Source organism: Pristiophorus japonicus, chromosome 12, assembly GCF_044704955.1.
Source record: "Pristiophorus japonicus isolate sPriJap1 chromosome 12, sPriJap1.hap1, whole genome shotgun sequence".
NCBI lineage: Eukaryota > Metazoa > Chordata > Chondrichthyes > Pristiophoridae > Pristiophorus > Pristiophorus japonicus.
Genome location: NC_091988.1, coordinates 29976840 through 30003356, shown reverse-complemented (window position 1 = coordinate 30003356; position 26517 = coordinate 29976840). Strand labels below are relative to the sequence as shown.

Sequence of the window (26517 nt, the reverse complement as noted above, 5' to 3'; positions counted from 1 at the left end):
TGACCAGTCTACCATGTGGGACCTAGTCAAAAGCCTCGCTAAAATCCATGCAGACTGCATCAAATGCACTACCCTCATTAACCCAGCTTGTTTTTTTTTAAATCCTCCTCAAAAAATGCAATCAAGTTAGTCAGACACGACCTTGACTACAGCACAGAAACAGTCCATTCAGCCCAACTGTCTTATGTTGGCGTTATGGCTCCACACCAACCTCCTCCCATCTAACTCTATTAGCATATCCTTCTATTCCTTTCTCCCTCATGTGCTTATCTAGATTCCCCTTAAATGCATCTATGCTGTTTACCTCAACTACTCCTTGTGTTAGTATTTTCCATATTCGTACCACTCTTTGGTAAAGAAGTTTCTCCTGAATTCCCTATTGGATCTATTAGTGACTACCTTATATTTATGGCCCCTGTGGAAACATCTTCTCTATGTCTACCCTATCGAAGCCCTTCATAATTTGAAAGACGTCCTATCAGGTCACTTATCAGCCTTCTCTTTTCAAGAGAAAAGAGCTGTGGCCTGTTGAGTGTTTCCTGATGGTTATAACTTGTCAATTCTGGTATCATTCTTGTAAATTTTTTTTTTTTTACAGCTTTTCCAATGCCTCTATATCCATTTTAATAATAGGGAGACCAGAACGATGCACAGTACTCCCAAGGTCTAACCAAAGTTCCATACAAGTTTAACATGACGGGACATTGGGGAAGATATATTATATAGAAATTTACAGCGCAGAAGGAGGCCATTCCGGCCCACCATGTCCGCGCCAGCTGACAAAGAGCCACAAGGCCCTTGGTCAGCAGGCCTAAAGGTTACCTGTGCTTTGTTTTTAAATATAAATATAGAAACCCTGTTGACCGATTCAATCTAAAGGCATTCAAAATCTCTCTCACTCTCTTCCTCACCCAAGCCATTGTGAAAATAACCAGTGAACTGTGTGATTTTAAAATTAATGGTGCCTTCCAACACTTGCATTTTAGATCTCTTGTTCTCCATTAAAAATAAAGCAGGTAGATTATAATTTATTTTGTACATAAATGTGTGTGGTGAATTCTCTCTCACTCTTGTCCTGTTACCTGCTGGAACATTTTCCCAAGTATTATCAAGACTTGTATAGCAAAAAAATAGTTCAAGTGTCAGCTGTATAAGTGCTTGTAAGATAAGCCTGCATGTTTCAGGAGTCCTAGCTTTTAATAATTGCTAGTTGTTTGGTTTAAATCGCTACTGTATTAGTAAATGTATTGCTTATAATTCTGTATTGCACCAGAGCCATAATGTAACAGATTTAATATCTTTTCTGTAAATTCTAGTAAAATAATTAACTTAAAGGTGATTGGAACTCCCCACTATGTACTATGAATGCCTTTTTCTCAGCCATTTGGCCATATTTTGCGGAAATACATTCTCAGTTTCTGTTGTATTGATAAAGAAAAATGTAAATGGACCATTCAGTGGGGTTTCATCCACTAGAAATATAAAATCATGGAATTCTACAGCACAGAAGAAATCCATTTGGTCTATCACGTCTGTGCTGGCTCTCTGATGGAGTTATCCACAGTCCCATTTCTCTACCCATTCCCCATACCCATTCATTTGTTTCTTTATCAAATATTTATTCACTTCCCTTTTAAACATTAATTCTGTTTCCACCACTGTTACTAAAAGATGTTCTATGTTCTCACAACCCACTGCATATAAAAAAATTCCTAACCTTGCCCTTCAGTTTTTTGATGGTGATCTTAGATTGGTAACTATAAAGCATAAATTTAACGACCAGCAGAAGTAGTTTTTCCTGATTTACCTAAATTTTGAACACCTCAAGTGGATCTCCTCTTAATCTCTGTTCTAGCGAAAGTTTACAGTAAAATTGAAGCTCCAATTTTGAATGGCTATCTATATAGTATACTGTATTCAGTGTATTACTTCAATCGCCAATAACCTTGTGTGCAGTAAACCTTACCAAGTAGTTAATATATTTTTTTTACATTATTCACTTTCACAATTATTGTAGATGGAGCCATGTTCTTATTGGTTGCAGGGTTCCGCATAAAACTTGCGACTCTGCCATTAAACATTCAATTTAAATTATAAAAAATTATGTGATGATCAAGTCCAAGATGTTTTTCCTAAGTAGAGCTCCACATAACATACAGAAAGAACATATCATAAGAATTAGGAGCAGGAGTAGGCCATGCGGCCCCTCGAGCCACTCTGCCATTCATTAAGATCATGACTGATCTTCTCCCTCAACTCCTTTTCTGCACTATCCCCATATCCCTTGATTCCCTTACTATCCAAAGTTCATATCCATCTGCTCCCCTCATAAAACCGCTGACATATCAAACAATGCCCGCTACTGAACTTGACTCTACAAGTAATCTTACCAATACTACAACCTATTATTAGAAACTGGTGAGGGATTCACCATCTTTCACCATAGCCCTAATGACTATAATCTCTGCGAATGGAATGCATCCCTTCAAGCTTGTCAGGGGAATTAAATAAGTAGTACCTGGACTAGTTCCTATTCTTCAAAAAACAAAAAGGCAAATGTGAAAATGCTGTTTGGATTGAGAACAGTGATGTGTTCTCCTTCTTCAAATGTACTGGAGGCCTGGATTGTTTCAATAATTCCCTTGAATTTTAAGTATTGTCATCAGTATGAAGCTTGGAGATGGTCAAAAAGCACATTTCCTTTCATCACAGCATAAAGAAGCCATTCCATGCAGGACTAGGGAATGAAGAGAATTTACTTGCGGTTCCCTAATTAGTTAAGGCAGTGAGTAGCTAGGACAAACAGCCTGGGAGGTCCTAGATTTGAGTTGCATTATGTGCCGAGTGATTTCAGCAAGGTGGCAGTAGGGGTGCTCTAATTAGCCAGTGCCCCAGGTAAGGAGGTGAGTAATTAGCCAATGGTTCTGCACTTGGTTGCTCGCCAGTGACTTCTGGTGGAAGGAGGAGGACAGGATTGAGCATGGCTGTGATCACAAGATAAATACAAATGAGGAAGCTCATTAGGTTAATCTTGACTCTTATATCCAGAAAAAAGCTATAGCCCCCTCTATAACAGCCTCTAACTGTTAAATAATGGTTTTTGCCTCCACTACTCTATCAAAAGGTCCATTCCAACTGTAGATCATTCTTCGTGTGAAGGACTTTCTGACACCTCCTAAATTTGCCTTTTACAAGTTTGAACCTGTGTTTCTTCTTTTACTTTTATGACTTAACTTGATTTTCTTTTTCCATACTGTTTATATCTCATGTTCACTGTTGGTCACCATCTTTCAGGGCTTAAAAGTGCCAGTTTCTCCAGTCTTTGCACATAATTCTACCCTCCGATGTCGGGGATCGGACTCTTCTCTTCAGATCTTGAATGTCTCCATTGTGTCTTGGTGGAGTTCTTTCACATATGAATAGCTTGCCAGTACACTCTGTCCAGGTTCACACATGAGGAATAGAAACTTGAGTGGTACCAGAAAGTTCCAGGGTGATTGTGGGTGCTGTATCTTGTCAAGGAGTGAATGCTTTCTGGAGTTGAAGGGAGGGGAGAAAACTGGTAGAAAAAGATGGAGGGAAGACTAATTTGTTAATTACTGACATTACAACAGTGACTATACTTTTAAAAGTATTTCATTGGTTGTAAAGCTCTTTGGGACATCCAGTGGTCGTGAAAGGCGCTATATAAATGCAAGTCTTTTTTTTAAACTTGGCAAAGCAGAAAAATTCCATATTTCCTTACACCTCTGCAGAGTTACCAAAACAGTGACAGAGATATGAACCATCTGGATTTATGTGTAGATGCACCTTTGCATCCATGCTAAGAGGTCAGTATCAATTCATAAAAATCATTAAAAAAAACTGCAGAAGCTGGAAATCTGAAACATACAATGTTGGAAACATTAAACAGATCAGGTGGAATGGCAAAGTTACAATTTCAATCGATATGCCAAGAAAATGTCTGGACTATGGCAGAAGCATGAATTTCATTTACAATTCCCCTTTCATTCTCTAAAATACCTCAATCTGCAACGATGGGTGAGTGTGAGGGGATGATTAGTGTGGGTAGGGACACCATTCCACCAGTGCAGTTCTCATCTCCATGTACCATCATTTGCAGCCTGAATTTAGGTTGCTGTGTGCATAAATTTAGTAGAAAATGGTTATATAAATGCCATTATCTCCAACCTCCCTCTCCTCTCCAAAGTCCTTGAACATGTTGTCGCTTCCCAAATCCATGCTCATCTTTCCCGCAATTCCATGTTTGAATGCCTCCAATCCGGTTTCCACGCCTGCCACAGTACTGAACTAACTCATCAGAGTCACAAATAACGTCCTTTGTGACTGTGACGAAGGCAAACTATCCCTCCTCGTCCTTCTTGACTTGTCCGCAGCCTTTGACACGGTTGACCACTCCATCCTTCTCCAACGCCTCTCCACTGTTGTCCACTTGCCTGGTTTCATTCTTATCTATTTAACCATAGCCAGAGAATCACCTTCAACAGCTTCTCTTACCGCCCCACATCGTTGCCTCTGGTGTCTCCCAAGGATCTATTCTTGGCCCCCTCCTATTTCTCATCTATATGCTGCCCCTTGGTGACATCATCCAAAAACACAGCATCAGTTTTCACATGTATGCTGTGACACCTAGCTCTACCTCACTACCACTTCTCTCGACCCCTCCACGGTCTCTAAATTGTCAGACTGCTTGTCCGACATCCAGTTGTGGATGAGCAGAAATTTTCTCCAATTGAATTTTGGGAAGACCGAAGTCATTGTTTTTGGTCCCCGCCACAAACTCCAGTCCGTAGCCACTGACTCCATCCCTCTCCCCAACTTCTGTCTAAGGCTAAACCAGACTGTTCGTAATCTTGGTGTCATATTTGACCCTGAAATGAGCTTTCGACTACATATCCGCAGCATAACTAAGACCGCCTATTTCCACCTCTGTAACATCGCCCATCTCTGCCCTTGCCTCAGCTCATCCGCTGCTGAAACCCTCATCCATGCCTTTGTTCCCTCTAGACTTGACCAATCCAACACACTCCTGGCTGGCCTCTCACATTCTACCCTACGTAAACTAGAGGTGATCCAAAACTTGGCTGCCAGTGTCCTAACTCGCACCAAGTCCTGCTCACCCATCACCCCTGTGCTCGCTGACCTACATTGGCTTCCGGTTAAGCAACGCCTCGATTTCAAAATTCTCATCCTTATTTTCAGATCCCTCCATGGCCTCGTCCTCCCTATCTCTGTAATCTCCTCCAGCCCCACAACCCACCGAGATCTCTGCGCTTCTCGAATTCTGCCCTGATGAGCATCCCTGATTATAACTGCTCAACTATTGATGGCCGTGCCTTCTGTTGCCTAGGCCCCAAGCTCTGGAACTCCCTGCCTAAACCTCTCCGCCTCTCTTTCCTCCTTCAAGATGTTCCTTAAAACATACCTCTTTGACCAAGCTTTTGGTCACCTGCATTAATTTCTATTTATATGGCTTGGTGTCAAATTTTTTATCTCCTAATACTCCTGTGAGGCGCCTTGGAACGTTTCACTACGTTAAAGGCACTATATAAGTACTTGTTGTTGTGTAAAACTGGCATTGTTCCCCTCCTTTTAGTCCTGAAAGATGACGCGAACTGGCTGCAACACTTAACCAATTCAGAAATGCTCATTGAGGTTAACAAACATTATGCTATCTAGAAAGAAAACTGAAAAGGTTCAATGCATCTTTTGCAGAATGATACCAGGGCTGAAAGGATTAAATTATGCAAGTTGCATAAACTTGAATTGTAGTCCCTTGAGTTTAGAAGATTAATGGGATATTTAAAATGATAGAGTAAATACAGAGAAATTATTTTCTCTGATGAGGCATCCAGACAAGAGGGCATAATCTTAAATTTAGAGCTGGGCCATGTAGGAGTGAAATCAGGAAGCACCTCTTCCACACACATGGTCGTGGAAATTTGGAACTTGCTCCCCCAAAAAGCTGTGGATGCTGGATCAATTGAAATTTTCTAGAATGAAGTTGATGTATTTTTGTTTGGGAAGGGTATCAAGGGATGTGGAACAAAGGCAGGTAAATGGAGTTGAGGTACAGATCAGCTATGATTTAATTGAAGCTCGAGGAGCTGAATGGCCTACTCCTGTTCCTATGCTTTGACTTTTAGAAAACACGCCAGGCAAATGAAGTAGAAATGTGGATGTAAAAAAAAAAAATTCTCCATTGCTAATGATTTAAAAAATTATGGTCAAAAAGAATAACTTAATTTTCATTTTCAGGCAAATAGGTACTTCCAAGGAAAGCAATTTAAATAAATGTCATTTATATATGTAAAGAATGAAAAAGGAAACATTCCATGTGTTTAGTGTTTGAGATTTTCTTTTCTGTTTGGTGTGGCAGATACCTAGTAAGCTGAAGGAAGCATTGAAAACAGCAAAAGAGTGCATGGAGAAAAGGCTAAATGAAGAGCAGAAAGCAGTGAGTCAAGCAAGCCATTACTTTGAATATGGTAACACAGGCTACAGTGTTACAAGCCTGTGTTACACGTCTAGAAATTGAAATTATGCTGGACTACAAGAGCAAATATCATCTCAAACCTAACGTGCACCTTGGAACGTATTTTAGAATGTTATTCATAATATATAGTATAGCGGTGTTTTGGCTGTACCTGCATTTGGCGTACTGTTTTCAGTTTTTTATTGTTAAAGGGTGCCAAGTTGATTCTGATTGGCCTTTGCCTGTGCACCATGTGACTAGGCCAAAAGTTTATTATATGTTTAGACTGTAAGTGAGATCAGGATTTTCTTACTGGCTGAGTCAGTCCATTTGCCAAGGGCAATATGCACCAGACAGGTTTCCTGAATTATAGGTAATCTGTTATTTGCATCATGCTGTTTGTAACAGCCTTGTGTGAATATTTGATTTTACAACCCATATCTAAAATGAAATCGAGGCACAAGTTCCTTTATTTCAAATATCTCTGGTGTGTGATTGGAGTAGAAAATATTCCTGATTATACTAAATGCTTTGAGGCAGCTTTTGGCTGTAAGTTACAGCTATTGTATACAGGGTTTCTGTGGTTAATTCTTCGAGTTGATCAGCTCGATTTTGTTTCCATTGGTTTAAATCACAGCACTGAAAGCTTTAACAAGCTCAAAATTTGTTTTCTGCAAGTTACTAAACACCAAAAGAATTTTAATCGGTAGTGGTAGTGGGATATATTATATCTTTGTGATCTTCATTTCCATGTAGGAATACTGCTGCAATGCTCAGCAGCTTATCCTATCTGAGGAGTTGCTAATGTGCTTCACATGTCCATTTTTGCACTTGTAATTACTCCTGAGGAAATAGAATATTTATAGAATACATAATACAAACCAGTTTGGCTCAACCAGGTATAAAGATGCTTGAAATGGTCTCTCTGTCCATGGACCAGAAAGGAGAAAAATAAGCAAAGGGTTCCTAGTCCTGAATGTTACTGTTGGAAAGTGAGTGTTAGTGAGTTGAGGGCTTGCCTCACCATAATTGCATAGCCTGCCAACATCCTTTGTTTATATTCCTACAAGAGAAATGGTTGGCTAGTGCCCATAGCACCATAACCCGGCATGAGTCACTGCCTGAGTCAGGAAAGGAGAGGTAAGGGACAGAGCTGGAGTGAGGAAAGAAAAAGTTAGGAAACCATTCTTTTCTAGTTAGTGGTTTAACACACAATTTTGCACATTTTGCAAACTAACTTCTGTCTAAACACACCAAGGAACATGTCAACTATCAGGCGGCTGGCTGTCAGAGTGGGCCTGATCCTTCTGGTGGGAGGCCTGATGCATTTTGAGGGTTGAGTCTTATTAACATGCTGCTTGCGTGTTGTGTCTTCCTGCTGCAGATTGCTGGCTCTGGCTTGGCACAATAGCAGGTGGCCCGAAGGCTGACCCAGCCGGCAGGAAGGTGGATCTGGGTGGCAGAGGGGTGGTAGAGGACTGCAATCTTGTGAAGCCCAAGGAGTACTTCTCCTCCTGTCCCCACAGAAATAACTCTAGACTTGCTTTTTTGGGGGGCCTCTTCCTCTTGACCGCCAGGTTTTACTGAGCACAGTACCTGTGGCGTACACTCAGTACTGTAAGCCCACATAGCTGCATCGGGGTCCTATGTGCGTCACTGGTTTGAATAGATTTGAATAGATTAATTCCCATCTGATTTAGCTGGGTGCATGGGCCACCCAGCAGAAGGCTCAAGTTAAGGTGGTGACTGAGCTGGAACAAGGCATTAAGTCGCCGACAATGATTTCAACTCCGTAACCGCCCTCTTAAGGCGGGGCAGAGAATGTTAAAATCTTTCCTACCATCTCACTTGAGGACAGGACGTGTTAATAGAATGTTTTGCATCTGCCAGTAAATCAGCCACAAACCGGTACAATTAGAACACACTACCTACATTTTTAATGCTGCGAAAAACTAAAATGTCCATTTGTCTTCATTCCAAAAGATTCATCGGCATAAAAGATTGGCGAGGGCACAGTCTCACCATGGATCAGAGGAAGAGAAGAAAAGGAGGAAGATTTTGGCACGAAAGGTGAATTTATCTTGGAGATTTTGACTGCTGTGCGATTTGCAGAAATGTATATTTATTTTAATAAAATTATTAGTGTCATTTGAACTGGACACGTTGATAAGAGAAATTTTAGAATCTATACGATGCCAATCTCAAGTAAAGATTATATTTAATGTTTTGTTTTGACATAAATGTTTAATTATATTGCGTAATTTTAGTCCTAATACTCTATAAAGCTGTGGCTTTGTTTCTTAAATAATAAAACTCCTCTGTTCTGTGTCTTTTATTGTAGCAAGCCAAGGTAACAAACAAAAATTGGTTCAATAGAGGTCTAGTTGCATTATTTTACTTGTCCTTTGGCTTTTTGAATTAATTTGCAGCTATCCGTATTTTACATTTTCATCTGTTTTTACTGCATGTTCAGTTTTACTGCATGTTCATTTTTAATGAGAATTGCACGATAGTGAAGTTTACTGCAACTGTGATTGCATGGATGAAGTATGGTATAGTTCTACATAAGTGTTTCACATTCGTTTTTAAATGAATAAATGTATTTTTCTTACAAGCAGAAGTCAAAGCAGTCTGTAACTGAGAATGAAGTGGATAACTCAACTAAAAGCAGCAACTCAAACAATGCAAATTCTGGTATGGTTTTCTTCAACATTGAAGTTATGTCCGGTAATCGGTTCACATTCAGTCAGGAAAGATTTCTATTCAGGAATTATTTCGAATAGTAACATACCTGACGAAAGGTCATCGACCTGTAACGTTGACTCTGTTTCTCTCTCCACAGATGTTGCCTGACCTGCTGAGTATTTCCAGCAGTTTCAGTGTTTATTTCAGATTTCCAGCATCCGCAGTATTTTGCTTTTGTACACCTGAAGAATTTTTTAATTAAATCTCTTCTAGGATAATTTGCAATTGCAGCTAATCACCATATTGGTTTCAATTAAATGCAAAAATTCTCATTCTCAACCCATATTGGCTGCACTAACCTCTGAGGATCCTTTGTCAAGAGAGAGATTGGCAGTGCAGTATAATGGCTTGAAACAAAGCAATACCCCAGATTCCAGTGTACAATAGTGAATGATGGAATTGTATTTTCCAGAATATGAAGTTTGCTCCTCAGACTGATGGACTTGTGCTGTTGAATAGAGTTAAGGAGTATGATGCCAGGTTATATGGACCATGTAGATTAGGTGTTTTGAGTTCCTGAGATCTTGAGCAACAGTAAATTCACTATAGTGACATGCCTATTGTCAAATGGCACCATTTGGGGCAGTTCGGGTAAATAGAACAGAAACATACAAAGCAGCAACGAGCAGCCCAATAGCTTTAGTGAGCATTCCTTAAAGGATCACAAATTAAAATTGCAGCTTCAGATGATTTCAATTAGTTTTGTGGGGGGTGGGGGGGACTTTTTCTGCGCATCAACTTAAAGGATGGCAGTGCTGAGCAATATGAAACACTTTCCCTTTTCAAGCATTCCTAGGTCAGTTATAGCACAGTCAGCAGCACAGTTAGATGGAAGGAGCACTTTGAAGATCCCCTCAATCGAGACTCTGCCTTTGACTCGAGTGTTCTTGACTCCATCCTGCAGCATGTAACCTGCCACCAACTCAGTGAAACTCCAACGTTGCACGATGTAGGCAAAGCCATAAAACAGCTGAAGAATAACAAGGCTACGGGTGCGGATGGAATCCCTGCTGAGGCGCTAAAGTATGGCGGTGAGGCGCTGTTGGCGTGGATACATGACCTCATCTCTCTCCTCTGGAGGGAGGAGAGCATGCCGGGAGATCTCAGAGACGCAGTGATTGTGACCATTTTTTAAAAAGGGGACAAGTCCGCCTGCGGCAACTATAGGGGAATCTCCCTGCTATCAGCCACTGGGAAAGTTGTCGCTAGAGTTCTCCTCAATCGACTTCTCCCTGTGGCCAAGGAGCTCCTCCCGGAACCACAGTGCGGATTTCGTCCCCTACGGGGCACAACAGACATGATCTTTGCAGCGTGACAGCTGCAGGAAAATGCAGCGCCAGCTCTGATACATGGCCTTTTTCGATCTTACAAAGGCCTTTGACACTGTCAACCATGAGGGTCTATGGAGCATCCTCCTCCGTTTCAGATGCCCCCAAAAGTTTGTCAACATTCTTCGCCTGCTTCACGATGACATGCAGGCCGTGATTCTTACCAACGGATCCATTGCAGACCCAATTCATGTCCGGACCTGGGTCAAACAGGGCTGTGTCATCGCTCCAACCCTCTTCTCAGTCTTCCTCGCTGCCATGTTCCACCTCAAAATCAACAAGCTCCCCGCTGGAATGGAACTAAACTACAGAGCCAGTGGGAAGCTGTTTAACACACGCCACCTCAGGCCAGGTCCAAGATCACCCCAACCTCTGTCGTTGAGCTGCAGTATGTAGACGACGCCTGCGTCTGCACACATTCAAAGGCTGAACTCCAGGATATAGTCAATGTATTCACTGAGGCATATGAAAGCATAGGCCTTACGCTTAACATCCATAAGACAAAGGTTCTCACCAGCCTGTCACCACCGCACAGCACTGCCCTCCAATCTTCAAGATTCACGGCATGGCCCTCGACAACGTGGACCATTTTCCATATCTTGAGAGCCGCTTATCAACAAAGGCAGACATTGATGCGGAGATTCAACATCGCCTCCAGTGTGCCAGTGCAGCTCACGGCCGTCTGAGGAAAAGAGTGTTTGAAGACCAGGCTCTCAAATCTACCACCAAGCTCATGGTCTATAGGGCTGTAGTAATACCTGCCCTCCTGTATGGATCTGAGGCATGGACGATGTATAGGAGGCACCTCAAGTGGCTGGAGATATATCACTAACGATGTCTCCGCAAGTTCCTGCAAATCCCCTGGGAGGACAGGCGCACCAACATCAGTGTCCTCGACCAGGCTAACATCCCCAGTATTGAAGCACTGACCACACTTGATCAGCTTCGCTGGGCTGGCCACATAGTTCGCATGCCAGATACGAGACTCCCTAAGCAAATGCTTTATGCGGAGCTCCTTCGTGGTAAATGAGCCAAAAGAGGATAGCGAAAACGTTATAAGGACACCCTCAAAGCCTCCCTGGTAAAGTGCGACATCACCACTGACACCTGGGAGACCCTGGCCGAAGACCACCCGAGGTGGAGAAAGTGCATCCTGGAGAACATTGAGCTCTTCGAGTCTCAACGCAAAGAGCATGAAGAGGCCAAGCGCAGGCAGCGGAAGGAGCGAGCGGCAAACCAGCCCCACTGACCCCTTCCCTCGACGAATGTCTGTCCCACCTGTAACAGGGTTTGTGGCTCTCTTATCGGACTGTTCAGCCATCAAAGAACTCACTTTGGGAGTGGAAGCAAGTCTTCCTCGATTCCGAGGGACTGCCTATGATGATGAAAGCTGCTTTTATTCTGTCCTAGTAATAGGCATCAACTGCGCACTCCACAGCAATTGCTCACATCAATTTAAGGGAAGTGTCGTGCTGTAGGACCACATCTATTGGATGAGACAGCCCAAACACATTCCATGTGTGACCCCTCACCATCAGCAGACAGTGGAAGCCTTCATGCCATTAATCTGGGCTAGATTCCAACTTGGATTGTCGGGTCATTGGGCTTTGAGTGAAAGGTCAGTGTACTAGCCTAAAGCATCACACATTTGCTCCTCATTTGCTCATGATTGGGTAGATTTGTCTTTTTTGTCGTGGTTTTTGAAGTATAATACTGCACTGTAATGTCCCATCCCAGGTATGAGAAAATATTGTTAGTGCCAATTCTAGCCTTTTGACATCCATTTGTGGAATGGAAAAGAGAAAACTCTGTTCTGGCTCCATGTGTCCCACTGTCCTGGCTGTAAGGGGAAGCAATATTAGCAGAAGGAAATCTCAAGAAGAAGAATTGAATATTTCTTCTTGACAACTTTTTCTCTGGACAAATTTCTCAAATGATCATTCGCACATTTACTGAGCCAGCAGCATTTTTTTTTGTAAATTGTAGCTACATGGGAGTACACAAGTTCAAACACCAGTGAGTTATTGTGCAAGTGTCGAATTGACCACTTAACATTTTTTTTCTTTTTCTAAATTTGTTAAAATACTGTTGCCCTCTTTCCTTTTGTCTGCTTCTTGGATTGACCTAAAACTTTTCAATGGTCATTTTATTAATTGGTAACACTCCTTCAGTAACTAATCTGATGTGTGAATAATACCAAGGATTAATTCTGTAGAATTTAATAAAGTATTTTCAATGTTTTATGGATTTACGGTCTTCAATGAGGGATTGTTCATACTTTATTCTTCAGTACACCTTTAGTGACAAGGTTAAGGGAGTAAAAAGACAAAAAATACCAAATGTTAAAACTTTCCATGTATGAGTTTTAGTTCTAATTCAAAGGCCATAAATTTACAAAGGCTATGACCTATACATCTCTTTGTGAAAGGCAAAGAGTCAAGCAAAGATGATAAAACAAACTGTTACTGCTTTTCATCTTTATTTATATATGTTACATATTGCCCAGAAGTGTACTGTTTAGGCACAGAATTTGATGTGTAGCACATGGTGGCATAGGAAATCATCTGATGACAATATGAGCATCAACCATTGAATAAAGCTTTTGTTCTGTTCACTGTTGGTAATGAATAAAACTGTTTCGTAGGCCTTTTTCTTTATTGATCAAATGGATTTTTACAAGCAACAGTCAGTATGAGGTCAAGTATTTCATTTGTGTGACCTGTAACGAATATAGCCTTGTACAAGCGATGAACATGACACAAACTGCAAAGGATAGAAAATAGTAACTCCTCTCTGACAAAATTGGCCATTATACTAATTTGTAGCAGTGTGGATGAAGGGGGTTATTGTATCTGAAATTTAAGGACTAGCTAGATTGCTGACCCCTTTGGTAGTCCTTCAGCATATGGTAAATTTATTGTTGATCAAAATATTTATTTTATCAATGTGTTGTGTAAACAAGACTGTTAAATTTTTAACTATAATTTTCCCTTCAGGCTCTGGTGCTAGTTCTCCTTTAACATCACCATCTTCGCCTACTCCGCCATTAACTGGTAGGTAAAAGTGTTTCTTAACATGAACATGACAAGTATAATCATGTGATTAATAGGTACCATATTTTAGGATGATGTATTTAGCAAGACATTAACTTTTTTAATTAAAAATCTAAAACTTCATCAGTTCACCTAAGGCAATTATGACTCTAGAGACACAAATGTTGTTTGAATGTTTGCTATTTTAGAATGTTCCTACCTAGAATTGTATAAATGTGTTGTCTAAATTAATTTAGTTTTTGCTGTATTCATAATTATGTGAGTGATCAGTATAATAATTGAAACATTTGGAATAGTTTTTTTTCTGATGTTTAGTACAGTATTGGCATGACTAAAGAGGAAAGGAAGTAGTATTTTGATCGTAAGCAGTTATGGGGTAACCAGGAAGCAACTGCCAATTTCCCACCTTATATAATAAAGCAGTGAACTTAAATTGGAGCTCAAGCTTATTACCTAATGATTGTCTCGCTGCGCACCTAGCAGGGCTAGCAGGAAGGTCTGTCACATGAAATATGGGGCTGGGTTCTGCCCTCTCTCTCATCCTTACATATATAAGGTTTTATATAGAATTAATCAAACACCCAAACTTCGGATGTAAAAACGTAAATGGAAGGGACATACAGCAGTGTTGCAGGAAAAGGAGGAATAGCTTCATGGAGCCGATACCTCTTTGAGCATTCTGATGCTTGCTTCTGTTCTTGCAGCTTAGTCTGCAACCATAAATTGGAGCACTTCCAACAATAAGGATAGGGATACAATGGTGGGGGAAGCCGAGAAAGAGCCAGGTTACTTACCAAACATCCTAGAAGGATTATTTATTACTAAGGCATGACGATAATATGTATGCTGTTTCTCCATTCTGCTCGTCCAATGTTTTGTACAAATTGGTATCTATGTCCTCAATAAAGATTGAGACAGCTAGATTTTAATTGCAATCTACTCTTTCTAATCCTGTGGTACTTATCAGCTAATTTCTAAAGCTTACTTTTTACAATGCTAACCAAGCATAAAGTTGTACAGATTTTATGGTGTTTTTACTGTGATTTATTTTGAGCACTTTCAATTTAGCGGAGTAAAACAGTGCAATTGGTTTTCTGTTGACAAGTTCTTAATAATTACACCAGAGCTGTTCAGACTGTGGAAACAAGTAAAATATGAGGTAAAACAAATAATGTAGATACTTCAAGGGAATCAAATGCTCACAATGCAGTTCTTTGGTAAAAGCACAAAGTAGCAATTTCAGACTTTAAAAATTTATTGTATGTTTGTTAACTTATGCTTTTTTTCAAACTGGGGTAAAAGCTTCTATTTATTGCCACCATATTAATGTGTATTAGTAAATGGCAGCTGGAGGTCCTGGACTTATTTATGTTGCTCAATTGACTATTACATAAGATAATTGTTTCTTAACTGCAATAGGCAACCTTATTAAACCAGACCTCCATGTTTATGTCAGGAACACAAAAGCAACTGTACCGGGGAGACCAGCAACAACATTTTGGACTGTTTCTCCTGTCTCTGGACCTTTTCTGCCATGTACACAGAAGTTAATGCAGCGTTAACTAGTGATCACTGAAACAGTTGTTGCAACATGGATTCTGCCATGACAAAGAATCAACATGCCTGTTGGCAACCTAGTACAAATTCTCCGTCGTTGTGTTCTCAGTAGTCACTTGAGGTCCATTTTTTTTACTGTCTAACTGTACCTGCTTGTTAGGCCATCCCGTGCATAAATAAAAAACACTTTTGGCTATCCCATGACCTCTGATTGAACTTTAAAATAAATTCTTACTTCATTGATAGCAAACCATGTACCATTACTGTAACAGGCAGATAGGTAATATCCACTGCTGTTATTGAGCTGACTTAAATATATGTATGAGAATATCTTTATGGCAGCTTAACAACTGCTCTACAAGCTCCCTTTCCTCTCAAGTGCTTGAACGTGTTGTACCTTGCAAATACGCGCCCATCTTTCCCACATTGTTATGTTTGAATCTCTCCAATCAGGTTTCTGTCCCTGCCATTACACTGAAAATGGCCCTAATCAAAGTCACAAATGACATTCACTGGGACCATGACCATGGTGCATTATCCCTCCTTGACCTCTCTGCAGCCTTTCACAGGGTCAGGCACACCATCCTCCTGCCCAGCTCAGTGGAGCTGCCTTTGCATGGTTCCACATTTACATAGCCAATCAAAACCAGAGAATTTCCATCAATGATTGCTCATCCCACTTCCATCACTGTTACTTTTGGAGTTCCCCAAGGATCTATCCTTGGACCCCTCTCTTCCTCATTGATATTCTGCCCCCCGGTGACATCATCTGAAGACACAGGGTTAGCTTCTACATGTATTCTGGCGACACGTTTCCAACACACACTCGACCCTCCACTGCCTCTGTGCTGTCAGTTTGCTTGTCCGACATCCAGTCTTGGATGAGCTGCAATTTTGTCCAGTTAAACATTGGGAAGACCAAAGCCATCATCATCAACACTTGTCACAAACATTGTATCCTTACCATTGATCTCCCCCCCCCACCAACCCCCGGCCCAGACTGTTCACTCCCTTGGCATTCTATTCAACCGTGAACACCTCCACATTCCTCTTTTCCTTTAAAACCATCCTCAAAACCCATCTTTTGACCAAGTTTTTGTCATGCCTCCTTTTCTGGTTTGGCACCCATTTTTATGTGATTATGCCTTCATGAAGCACCTTGAGATGCTTTTCTACATTAAAGGTCCCATATAAAAGTTGTAATTGAGAATAGCCAAGGGTGAGTAATCTGGGCTATCTTCAGTGTCTGCCTTATGATAGAGCTTTGATTAGTGAATGAATGTATTGTGTGTAGCAAATGGTGTGAACTCATGCACTGTCCTACCACGACACAAAGCATGTGACAGCACCAATCCACCATAATGCCCTACAGTACTTTGAACATACAACTCATCAGTTACTTGCCTTCATTGTTGCTGAAAATTTGTTATTGCTTGCCAGAAGTTTTGTTAAGTAACGTATCAGTGAAATATTTTATACAGCCTGCCATTCAAGAATACTAGGCCAATTTGGATGTCCTGTTTTGTTTAAATGCCTCAAACAGTTACAATTATTAGTCACACACCCATATTATTAGTGTTAAGGCAGTAGGGACTAAAGGCGGATAAATCCCTTGGACCCTGATGGCTTACATCCTCGGATTTAAAAGAAGTGGCTGCAGAGAGAGTGGATGCATTGGTTGTAATCTACCAAAATTCCCTGGATTCTGGTGTGGCCCCAGCGGATTGGAAAACCTCAAATGTAACGCCCCTATTTAAAAAAGGAGGCAGACAAAAAGCAGGAAACTATAGACCAGTTAGCTTATCATCTGTTGTTGGGGAAATGCTGGAGTCCATTATTAAGGAAGCAGTAGCGGGACATTTGATTCAATCAAGCAGAGTCAGCATGATTTTATGAAAGGGAAATCATGTTTTACACATTTGCTGGAGTTCTTTGAGGATGCAACGAGCAGGTTGGATAAGAGGGAACCAGTGGATATGATATATTTGGATTTCCAGAAGTCATTCGATAAGGTGCCACATAAGAGGTTACTGCACAATATAAAAGATCACGGGGTTGGGGTAATATATTAGCATGGATAGAGAAACATAGAAAATAGATGCAGGAGTAGGCCATTCAGCTCTTGGAGCCTGCACCACCATTCAATAAGATCATGGCTGATCATTCACCTCAGTACCTCTCTCCTGCTTTCTCTCCATACCCCTTGATCCCTTTAGCCGTACGGGCCATATCTAAATCCCTCTTGAATATATCCAATGAACTGGCATCAACAACTCTCTGCGGTAGAGAATTCCACAGGTTAACAACTCTCGGAGTGAAGAAGTTTCTCCTCATCTCCGGTCCTAAATGGCTTACCCCTTATCCTTAGACTGTGACCCCTGGTTCTGGACTTCCCCAACATCGGGAACATTCTTCCTGCAACTAACCTGTCCAGTCACGTCAGAATTTTATATATTTCTATGAGATCCCCTCTCATTCTTCTAAACTCCAGTGAATAAAGGCCCAGTCGATCCAGTCTCTCTTCATATGTCAGTCCTGCCATCCCAGGAATCAGTCTGCATTCCCTCAATAGCAAGAACACCCTTCCTCAGATTAGGAGACCAAAACTGAACACACTATTCCAGGTGAGGCCTCACTAAAGTCCTGTACAACTGCAGTAAGACCTCCCTGCTCCTATACTCAAATCCCCCAGCTATGAAGGCCAACATGCCATTTGCCTCCTTCACCATCTGTTGTACCTGCATGCCAACTTTCAATGACTGATGTACCATGACACCCAGGTCTCGTTGCACCTCCCCTTTTCCTAATCTGCCACGATTCAGATAATATTCTGCCTTCATGTTTTTGCCACCAAAGTGGATAACCTCATATTTATCCATCCACATTATACTGCATCTGCCATGCATTTGCCCACTCACCTAACCTGTCCAAGTCACCCTGCAGCCTCTTAGCATCCTCCTCACAGCTCACACCACCACCCAGCTTAGTGTCATCTGCAAACTTGGAGATATTACATTCAATGCCTTCATCTAAATCATTGATGTATATTGTAAATAGCTGGGGTCCCAGCACTGAGCCCTGAGGTACTCCACTAGTCACTGCCTGCCATTCTGAAAAGGACCCATTTATCCCGACTCTCTGCTTCCTGTCTGCCAACCAGTTCTCTATCCACGTCAGTACATTACCCCCAATACCATGTGCTTTAATTTTGCACACCAATCTCTTGTGTGGGACCTTGTCCAAAGCCTTTTGAAAGTCCAAATACACCACATCCACTGGTTCTCCCTTGTCCACTTTACTAATTACATCCTTAAAAAATTCTAGAAGATTTGTCAAGCATGATTTCCCTTTCATAAATCCATGCTGACTTGGACCGATCCTGTCACTGCTTTCCAAATGCGCTGCTATTTCATCTTTAATAATTGATTCCAACATTTTCCCCACTACTGATGTCAGGCTAACCGGTCTATAATTACCTGCTTTCTCTCTCTCTTTTTAAAAAGTGGTGTTACATTAGCTACCCTCCAGTCCATAAGAACTGATCCAGAGTCGATAGACTGTTGGAAAATGATCACCAATGCATCCAGTATTTCTAGGGCCACTTCCTTAAGTACTCTGGGATGTAGACTATCAGGCCCTGGGGATTTATCGGCCTTCAATGCCATCAATTTCCCTAACACAATTTCCTGACTAATAAGGATTTCTTTCAGTTCGTCCTTCTCACTAGACCCTCGGTCCCCTAGTATTTCCGGACTGTTATTTGTGAAGACAGAACCAAAGTATTTGTTCAGTTGATCTGCCATTTCTTTGTTCCCCATTATAAATTCACCTGATTCTGACTGTTTGTCTTCACTAATCTTTTTTCTCTTCACATATCTATAAAAGCATTTGCAGTCAGTTTTTATGTTCCCAGCAAGCTTCCTCTCATACTCTTATTTTCGCCCTCCTAATTAAACCCTTTGTCCTCCTCTGCTGAATTATAAATTTCTCCCAGTTCTCAGGTTTGCTGCTTTTTCTGGCCAATTTATATGCCTCTTCCTTGGATTTAACACTATCCTTAATTTCCCTTGTTAGTCACGGTTGAGCCACCGTCCCCGTTTTATTTTTACTCCAGACAGGGATGTACAATTGTTGAAGTTCATCCATGTGATCTTTAAATGTTTGCCATTGCCTATCCACCGTCAACCCTGTAAGTATCATTCGCCAGTCTATTCTAGCCGATTCACGTCTCATACCATCGAAGTTACCTTTCCTTAAGTTCAGGACCCTAGTCTCTGAATTAACTGTGTCACTCTCCAGCTTAATGAAGAATTCTACCATATTATGGTCACTCTTCTCCAAGGGGCCTCGCACAATAAGGTTGCTAATTAGTCCTCTCTCATTACACATCACTCAGTCTAGGATGGCCAGCTCTATAGTTGCTTCCTCGACATATTGGTCTAGAAAACCATCCCTAATACACTCCAGGAAATTGTCCTCCACTGTATTGCTACCAGTTTGGTTAGCCCAATCTATTTGTAGATTAAAGTCACCCATGATAACTGCTGTACCTTTATTGCACGCATCCCTAATTTCTTGTTTGATGCTGTCCCCAACCTCACTACTACTGTTTGGCGGTCTGTACACAACTCCTACTAGAGTTTTCTGTCCTTTGGTATTCCGCAGCTCTCCCCATACAGATTCCACATCATCCAAGCTTAATGTCCTTCCTTACTATTGCGTTAATTTCCTCTTTAACCAGCAACGCTCCCCCACCTCCTTTTCCTTTCTGTCTATCCTTCCTAAATGTTGAATAACCCTGGATGTTGAGTTCCCAGCCTTGGTCACCCTGGAGCTATGTCTCCGTAATCCCAATTATATCATAATTAGAGGATTGGCTAACTAACAGAAAACAGAGAATCGGGATAAATGAGTAATTTTCTGGTTGGCAAACAGTGATTAGTGGAGTGCCGCAGGGATCGGTGCTGGGGCCTCAACTATTTACAATCTATATTAATGACTTGGATGAAGGGACCGAGTGTAATGTAGCCAAGTTTGCTGTCGATACAAAGATGGGTGGGAAAGCAAATTGTGAGGAGGACATACAAAATCTGCAAAGGGATATAGACAGACTAAGTGAGTGGGCAAAAATTTGGCAGATTGAGTATAATGTGGGAAAATGTGAGGTTATCCATTTTTGGCAGAAATAATAGAAAAGCAAATTATAATTTAAAGGGAGAAAAATTGCAAAGTGCTGCTGTACAGAGGTACCTGGGAGTCTTTGTGTATGAAGCACAAAAAGTTAGTATGCAGGTAATCAGGAAGGCAAATGGAATTTTGGCCTTTATTGCAAGTGTGATAGAAACATAGAAAATAGGTGCAGGAGTAGGCCATTTGGCCCTTTGAGCCTGCACCACCATTCAATATGATCATGGCTGATCATGCAACTTTAGTAACCCATTCTTGTTTTCTCTCCATACCCCTTGATCCCTTTACCCGTAAGGGCCACATCTAACTCTTTTTTGAATATATATAAAGAACTGGCCTCAATAACTGTGTGGTAGAGAATTCCACAGGTTCACAATTCTCTGAGTGAAGAAGTTTCTCCTCATCTTGGTCCTAAATGGCTTACCCCTTATCCTAAGACTGTGACCCCTGGTTCTCGTCTTCCCCAACATCGGGAACATTCTTCCTGCATCTAACCTGTCTGATCCCATCAGAATGTTATATGTTTCTATGAGATCCCCTCTCATTCATCTAAATTCCAGTGAATATAAGCCTAGTCAATCCAGTCTCTCTTGATAGGTCAGTCCCGCCATCCCGGGAATCAGTCTGGTGAACCTTCGCTGCACTCCCTCAATAGCAAGAACATCCTTCCTCAGATTAGGAGACCAAAACTGTACACGATATTCAAGGTGTGGCCTCACCAAGGCCCTGTACAACTGCAGTAAGACCTCCCTGCTCCTATACTCAAATCCTCTCGTTATGAATGCCAACATGCCGTTTGCCGCCTTCACTACCTGCTGTACCTGCATGCCAACTTTCAATTACTGATGTACCATGACACTCAGGTCCTGTGGCATCTCCCCTTTTCCTAATCTGTCACCATTCAGATAATCTGCCTTCCTGTTTTTGCCACCAAAGTGGATAACCTTACGTTTATCTACATTATACTGCATCTGCCATGCATTTGCCCACTCACCTAACCTGTCCAAGTCACCCTGCAGCCTCTTAGCATCCTCCTCGCAGCTCACACTGTCACCCAGCTTAGTGTCACCTGCAGACTTGGAGATATTACATTCAATTCCTTTGTCTAAATCATCAATTTATATTGTAAATAGCTGGGGTCCCAGCACTGAACCTTGCGGTACGCCACTAGTCACTGCCTGCCATTCTGAAAATGACCCGTTTATTCCTACTCTTTGCTTCCTGTCTGCCAAACAGTTCTCTATCCACGACAATATATTACCCCCAATACCATGTGCTTTAATTTTGCGTACTAATCTCTTGTGTAGGATCCTGTCAAAAGCCTTTTGGAAGTCCAAATACACCACATCCACTGGTTCTCCTTTGTCCACTCTACTAGTAACATCCTCAAAAAATTCCAATAGATTTGTCGAGCATGATTTCCCTTTCATAAATTCATGCTGACTTGGCCTGATCTTGCCACTGCTTTCCAAATGCGCTGCTATTACATCTTTAATAATTTTCCCCACTATCGATGTCAGGCTAACCAGTCTATAATTCCCTGTTTTCTCTCTCCCTCCTTTTTTAAAAAGTGGGGTTACATTAGCTACCCCCAATCCATAGGAACTGATCCAGAGTCTATAGAATGTTGGAAAATGATCACCAATGCATCCACTATTTCTCGGGCCACTTCCTTAAGTACTCTGGGATGCAGACTAACAGGCCCTGGGGATTTATCGACCTTCAATCCCATCAATTTCCCTAACACAATTTCCTGACTAATGGGATTTCCTTCAGTTCCTCCTCCTCGCTAGACCCTAGGCCCCCTAGTATTTCCGGAAGGTTATTTGTGTCTTCCTTCGTGAAGACAGAACCAAAGTATTTGTTCAATTGGTCTGCCATTTCTTTTTTCCCCATTATAAATTCACCTGATGCTGACTGCAAGGGACCTACATGGATAGAGTATAAAAGTAGTGAAGTCCTGCTATAACTGTACAAAATATTGGTAAGGACACACTTGCGAGTACTGCGTACAGTTTTGGTATCCGTATTTAAGGAATGATATACTTGCTTTGGAGGCAGTTCAGAGAAGGTTCATTAGGTTGATTCCGGAGATGAGGGGGTTGATTTATGAGGATAGGTTGGGTCTATACACATTGGAGTTCAGATGAATGAGAGGTGATCTTATTGAAACTTATAAGATAATGAGGGGGCTCGACAAGGTGGATGCAGAGAATATATTTCCACTCATAGGGGAAACTAAAACTAGGGTCATAGTCTCAGAATAAGGGGCCGCCCATTTAAAACTGAGATGAGGAGGAATTTCTTCTGAGGGTTGTAAATCTATGGACATTCTCTGCCCCAGAGAGCTGTGGAGGCTGGGTCATTGAATATATTTAAGGCGGATATAGACAGATTTTTTATCGATAAGGGAGTAAAGGGTTATGGCGAGCAGGCAGGGAAGTGGAGATGAGTCCATGATCAGATCAGCCATGATCTTATTGAATGGCTGAGCAGACTCGAGGGGCCAAATGGCCTACTCCTGCTCCTATTTCTTTCGTTCTTACGTTCGTGCAGTCCCTGGGGTTTTCTTGAGTTTTCAAAGTAATGCTGAAATGCACCATAACTGTAAGTTCCATTTTCTGTTGTTCATTCTTAATGGCAAAAGATAAGATTTGGCTCCATGTAATCCTAATGGCACAATGCTTTCAGTAAACCTGTAACTTCCGAAAATCTGACCATAGCAAATTGTAAACAATGTAATGGTTTCCTTTATTCTCTCTTCTAATTGCTTTTCCTTTCTAATGGCTACTTTCCCATTTTGGCTTGCCAAGATTGTCTGCATACAGTTTTAAAGATCAGAAACCTAAAGCGTTCTCTAAGCTAGTATCACGTGACTCCCATGCAACTTATTTTCCTTGGGTTATCGGGCAGGTCATTAACGAGACACATTCCATCTCATGGGCTTGTACTGTTTCTGCAATCTCATCATATTATACATTAAGGGGCCGAAATTGCCCCTCCCGCAAAGACATCTGGTCGCCTGAAAACAGCGGCGCGGGATGGCTGCCGACTCTCTGCGGAGGAGCCGCCATTTGCAAATTGCCCTTCACCAGAGGCAGAACGGAGTAGGGGGCCGCTCCGCCCGCTTTCCTGCCGCGGCGTGCACGCGATGACCCCTTCCTGAAATTGCCCCGTGGGAAATATCCCTTTTGTGTAATTGCCCCGCGGGAGCGCTGCCCCGACAGCTTTTTGTGTCAGTGCACTCCTTGTAGATCGGCGGCATGGCCGCCCTTAAAGTGGAGTTGGCATTGTCTGCGACGCCATTTACTATTTTTTATTGTTGGCCGATTGCTAGGTTGCCCCGATAATTATGCCCCTTGGTTTGGCCGGGCCGCCAACAGGCAGCCACGCATCCCCTCTTGGGTGCCAGGCCACTAGCCCGGCCAAAACCCTCCCTGGTGGCCCAGTGGACCTAACTTAAAAATTTGCAGAGTTTGCAGTGGCTTCCTCCTTCAATTGAAGGGGAGAGACGTTGTGACGTGTCATCAGCGATGCGCTGACATCATTAGCGCGCCGCTGATGAGTGACTGGGCAGCCAAGCCACTGCAAGGGTACCTCTGCCCCTCAGCCGCAACTACATCCGCCCCGAGCAACAAAAAAAACGAATATCGAGAAAAACTACAAAAAACGGAAGGTGCGCCCCATTTCAGGCGGAGGTAAATTTCTACCCTAATTCTCTGCTGTGTAAATGGCACATAGTTAGATTCTAGTTAATGCAGTTTTTATGTAACCGTTGAACTCAAATATAACAAATGATTGACCATAGCCAATGTGTTCTATAAAACCCTCACCAAACCTACCGTGTCTGTTGTATGCCATGAATCTGTGTTTTGAGAGAAGTATTTTCAATATCCATAATCTCAAATGTTTTGGGAGAAGAGAGATTAAGCAGTCAGAAGACCTTGGTGACACTATTATCCAGTAGATTTTTGCAGGGGGAGTGGAAATTTCACCTTTTGTGATTCTGGGATATGGGTGGAGGATCATACCACACAGATCCTGGAGCCTTTGGGCTGGTGAGAGCAGTTTTGTTAAGGTAGGAAGTGAGGATATTCTCGGCTGGTAATAGTGATGCTATAGAGCTGGGGATACGGTAGTGCTGTCGGGAATTATATATAACTGGGAGTTACTTCATTATGAGGATGTCTGCTCTTTGGTTTTGTGTGTGTGTATACACATTTCATTTGTCTTTTTTTTCCTCTAGTTTTCTTCTCTCCTTCCTAAAGGCAGCATTACTTGCTGGGACAAACAGCAGCCGCCGCCATGCCCATTCCAAAGCTGAGCCTCAAATTGGGTTCATTAGCACAGGTCACGGTAGCTATCACGAATGGTTTCCCCTCCCATCCCTCTCTTCCATCTCTGGTCCATGGGTGCCGAGGATAGTCGTATCGTCCCATTGCTGCCTTCGTGAGATTAGATCGGTCAGCGTAGGGATTGCGCACGTTACTTTCTTGGTTTGGTTCAGTGCCACACCATGTAGTGCATTTGCCTTTTGAGCCATCAGTTCCTTAAATCAATTGCTAAATATATTGAACAGGTATGGGAGACCAGAATCGTGGCAGAAAACACTTAACTAAAAACTCTACTTAAACAGACACTTGTGTATGGAGTAAGTACAAGGAGTGAAGATAGGGAATGATGTGTGCTTATCCCTGATTGTAATTACAGGGCTCTACTCAAGGTAACGGTATCCATTTATTTTACTAGATTGAACATGTGAGGCTGGCTTATATAAATTCCATGGAGCAAATCTGCTTTGTCCAGTTACCCCATGTTAAAGTACTTTTATTGAATTAAAGGACTTAAGCACAAAAAAATCTAGGCTGACACTCCAGTGCAGTGCTAAGGGAGTACTGCACAGTTGGAGGTGCCGTCTTTCGGATGAGACGTTAAACCGAGGCTCCACCTGCTCTCTCAAGTTGGCGTAAAAGATCCCATGGCACTATTTCAAAGAAGAGTAGGGGAGTTATCCCCAGTGTCCTGGCCAATATTTATCCCTCAATCAACATAACAAAAAAACTGATTATCTGGTCATTATCACATTGCTGTTTGTGGGAGCTTGCTTGTGCGCAAATTGGCTGCCACGTTTCCTGTGACTACACTCCAAAAAATATTTAATTGGCTTTGAGACGTCCGGTGGTTACGAAAGGCGCTATATAAATCTAAGTATTTCTTTTTTAATGCAGTATTTGTTAGTTGTCACTGTTACTGATGATGAATTTGTTACAACTAGTTTATAGTCATAAACCGTCCTTTCCCAAGTAACCCATAAATTATATTTAAATGATATTGGGAACATTTAGCAGGTCACACAGCATCTGTGGACAGAGAAACAATGTTAACGCTTCAGGTCAAGGATGATGAAAGGACATCGACCTGAAACATTAACTCTGTTTCTCTCTGCGCAGATGCTGCCTGACCTGCTGAGTGTTTACAGTTTATTCTGTTTTATTTCATTGTTTTTCTTTTTTTAAATGATATTGTCTGCCTTTAGGAGCGTTTAATGTTGTGGTAAAGTGTGAAGGGAAGAGACATCAGAAATTGTCACAGACCTGCATGACATTTTATGTAATAAGTAATTGTGTAACATTTATCTTTGATTTGTCTTTGGTAACCCATCAGTTGTCTGAAACTGTAATTGTTCGCATTTTGTATATTGTCCAGAATGCCTCTTTCTTGGTAATGACTTATTGCTTCTTTCTTTCTATGCTGTCTTTGCTGTAGAGCACACACCATTTTGAGCCTGACTTTGGGGTAATGTAGACCACCCAAAAACTTATAGGTTACAGAAAGAGGTCACAGTCATCAAGGTGAATCAGTTTGCTCTTGCATCATGATCACAATCACTCGGCAGGGGGAGAATCTTTTCTAAGCAGATAATTGATGTATTCGTCACCAAACTCCTGGTTACTAGGTTCTTTGTATGTCTGTTATATTTTTCCTTTGATTTTCCTCCCTTTACTTACTCCTTTGAAAGCAGTAACTCCTGCTAAGATACAGTTCCATGGGTCTCAGTAGCCTTCCTGTGCCTCTTCCCAAGTAGCAGTTCTTTGTTTCAGATTGCACAGTGAGTACCAACAACATGGTGGCTTTAATGCAGAAAAAATGT

At 41.8% G+C, this 26517-nt stretch overlaps 1 protein-coding gene across 3 annotated transcripts in view; it reads left to right on the top strand.

The window, feature by feature from the left end:
• The window catches only part of LOC139277163 (PX domain-containing protein kinase-like protein), a 127696-nt gene that overhangs the window by 95269 nt on the left and 5910 nt on the right, over positions 1–26517 (top strand). For all 3 annotated transcript variants that reach the window (XM_070895244.1, XM_070895246.1, XM_070895245.1), the window contains 4 exons: positions 6401–6478; positions 8480–8566; positions 9115–9190; positions 13566–13622. In XM_070895244.1, coding sequence (XP_070751345.1) covers positions 6401–6478; positions 8480–8566; positions 9115–9190; positions 13566–13622 — 298 coding nt within the window. The remainder of the gene's footprint in view (positions 1–6400; positions 6479–8479; positions 8567–9114; positions 9191–13565; positions 13623–26517) is intronic.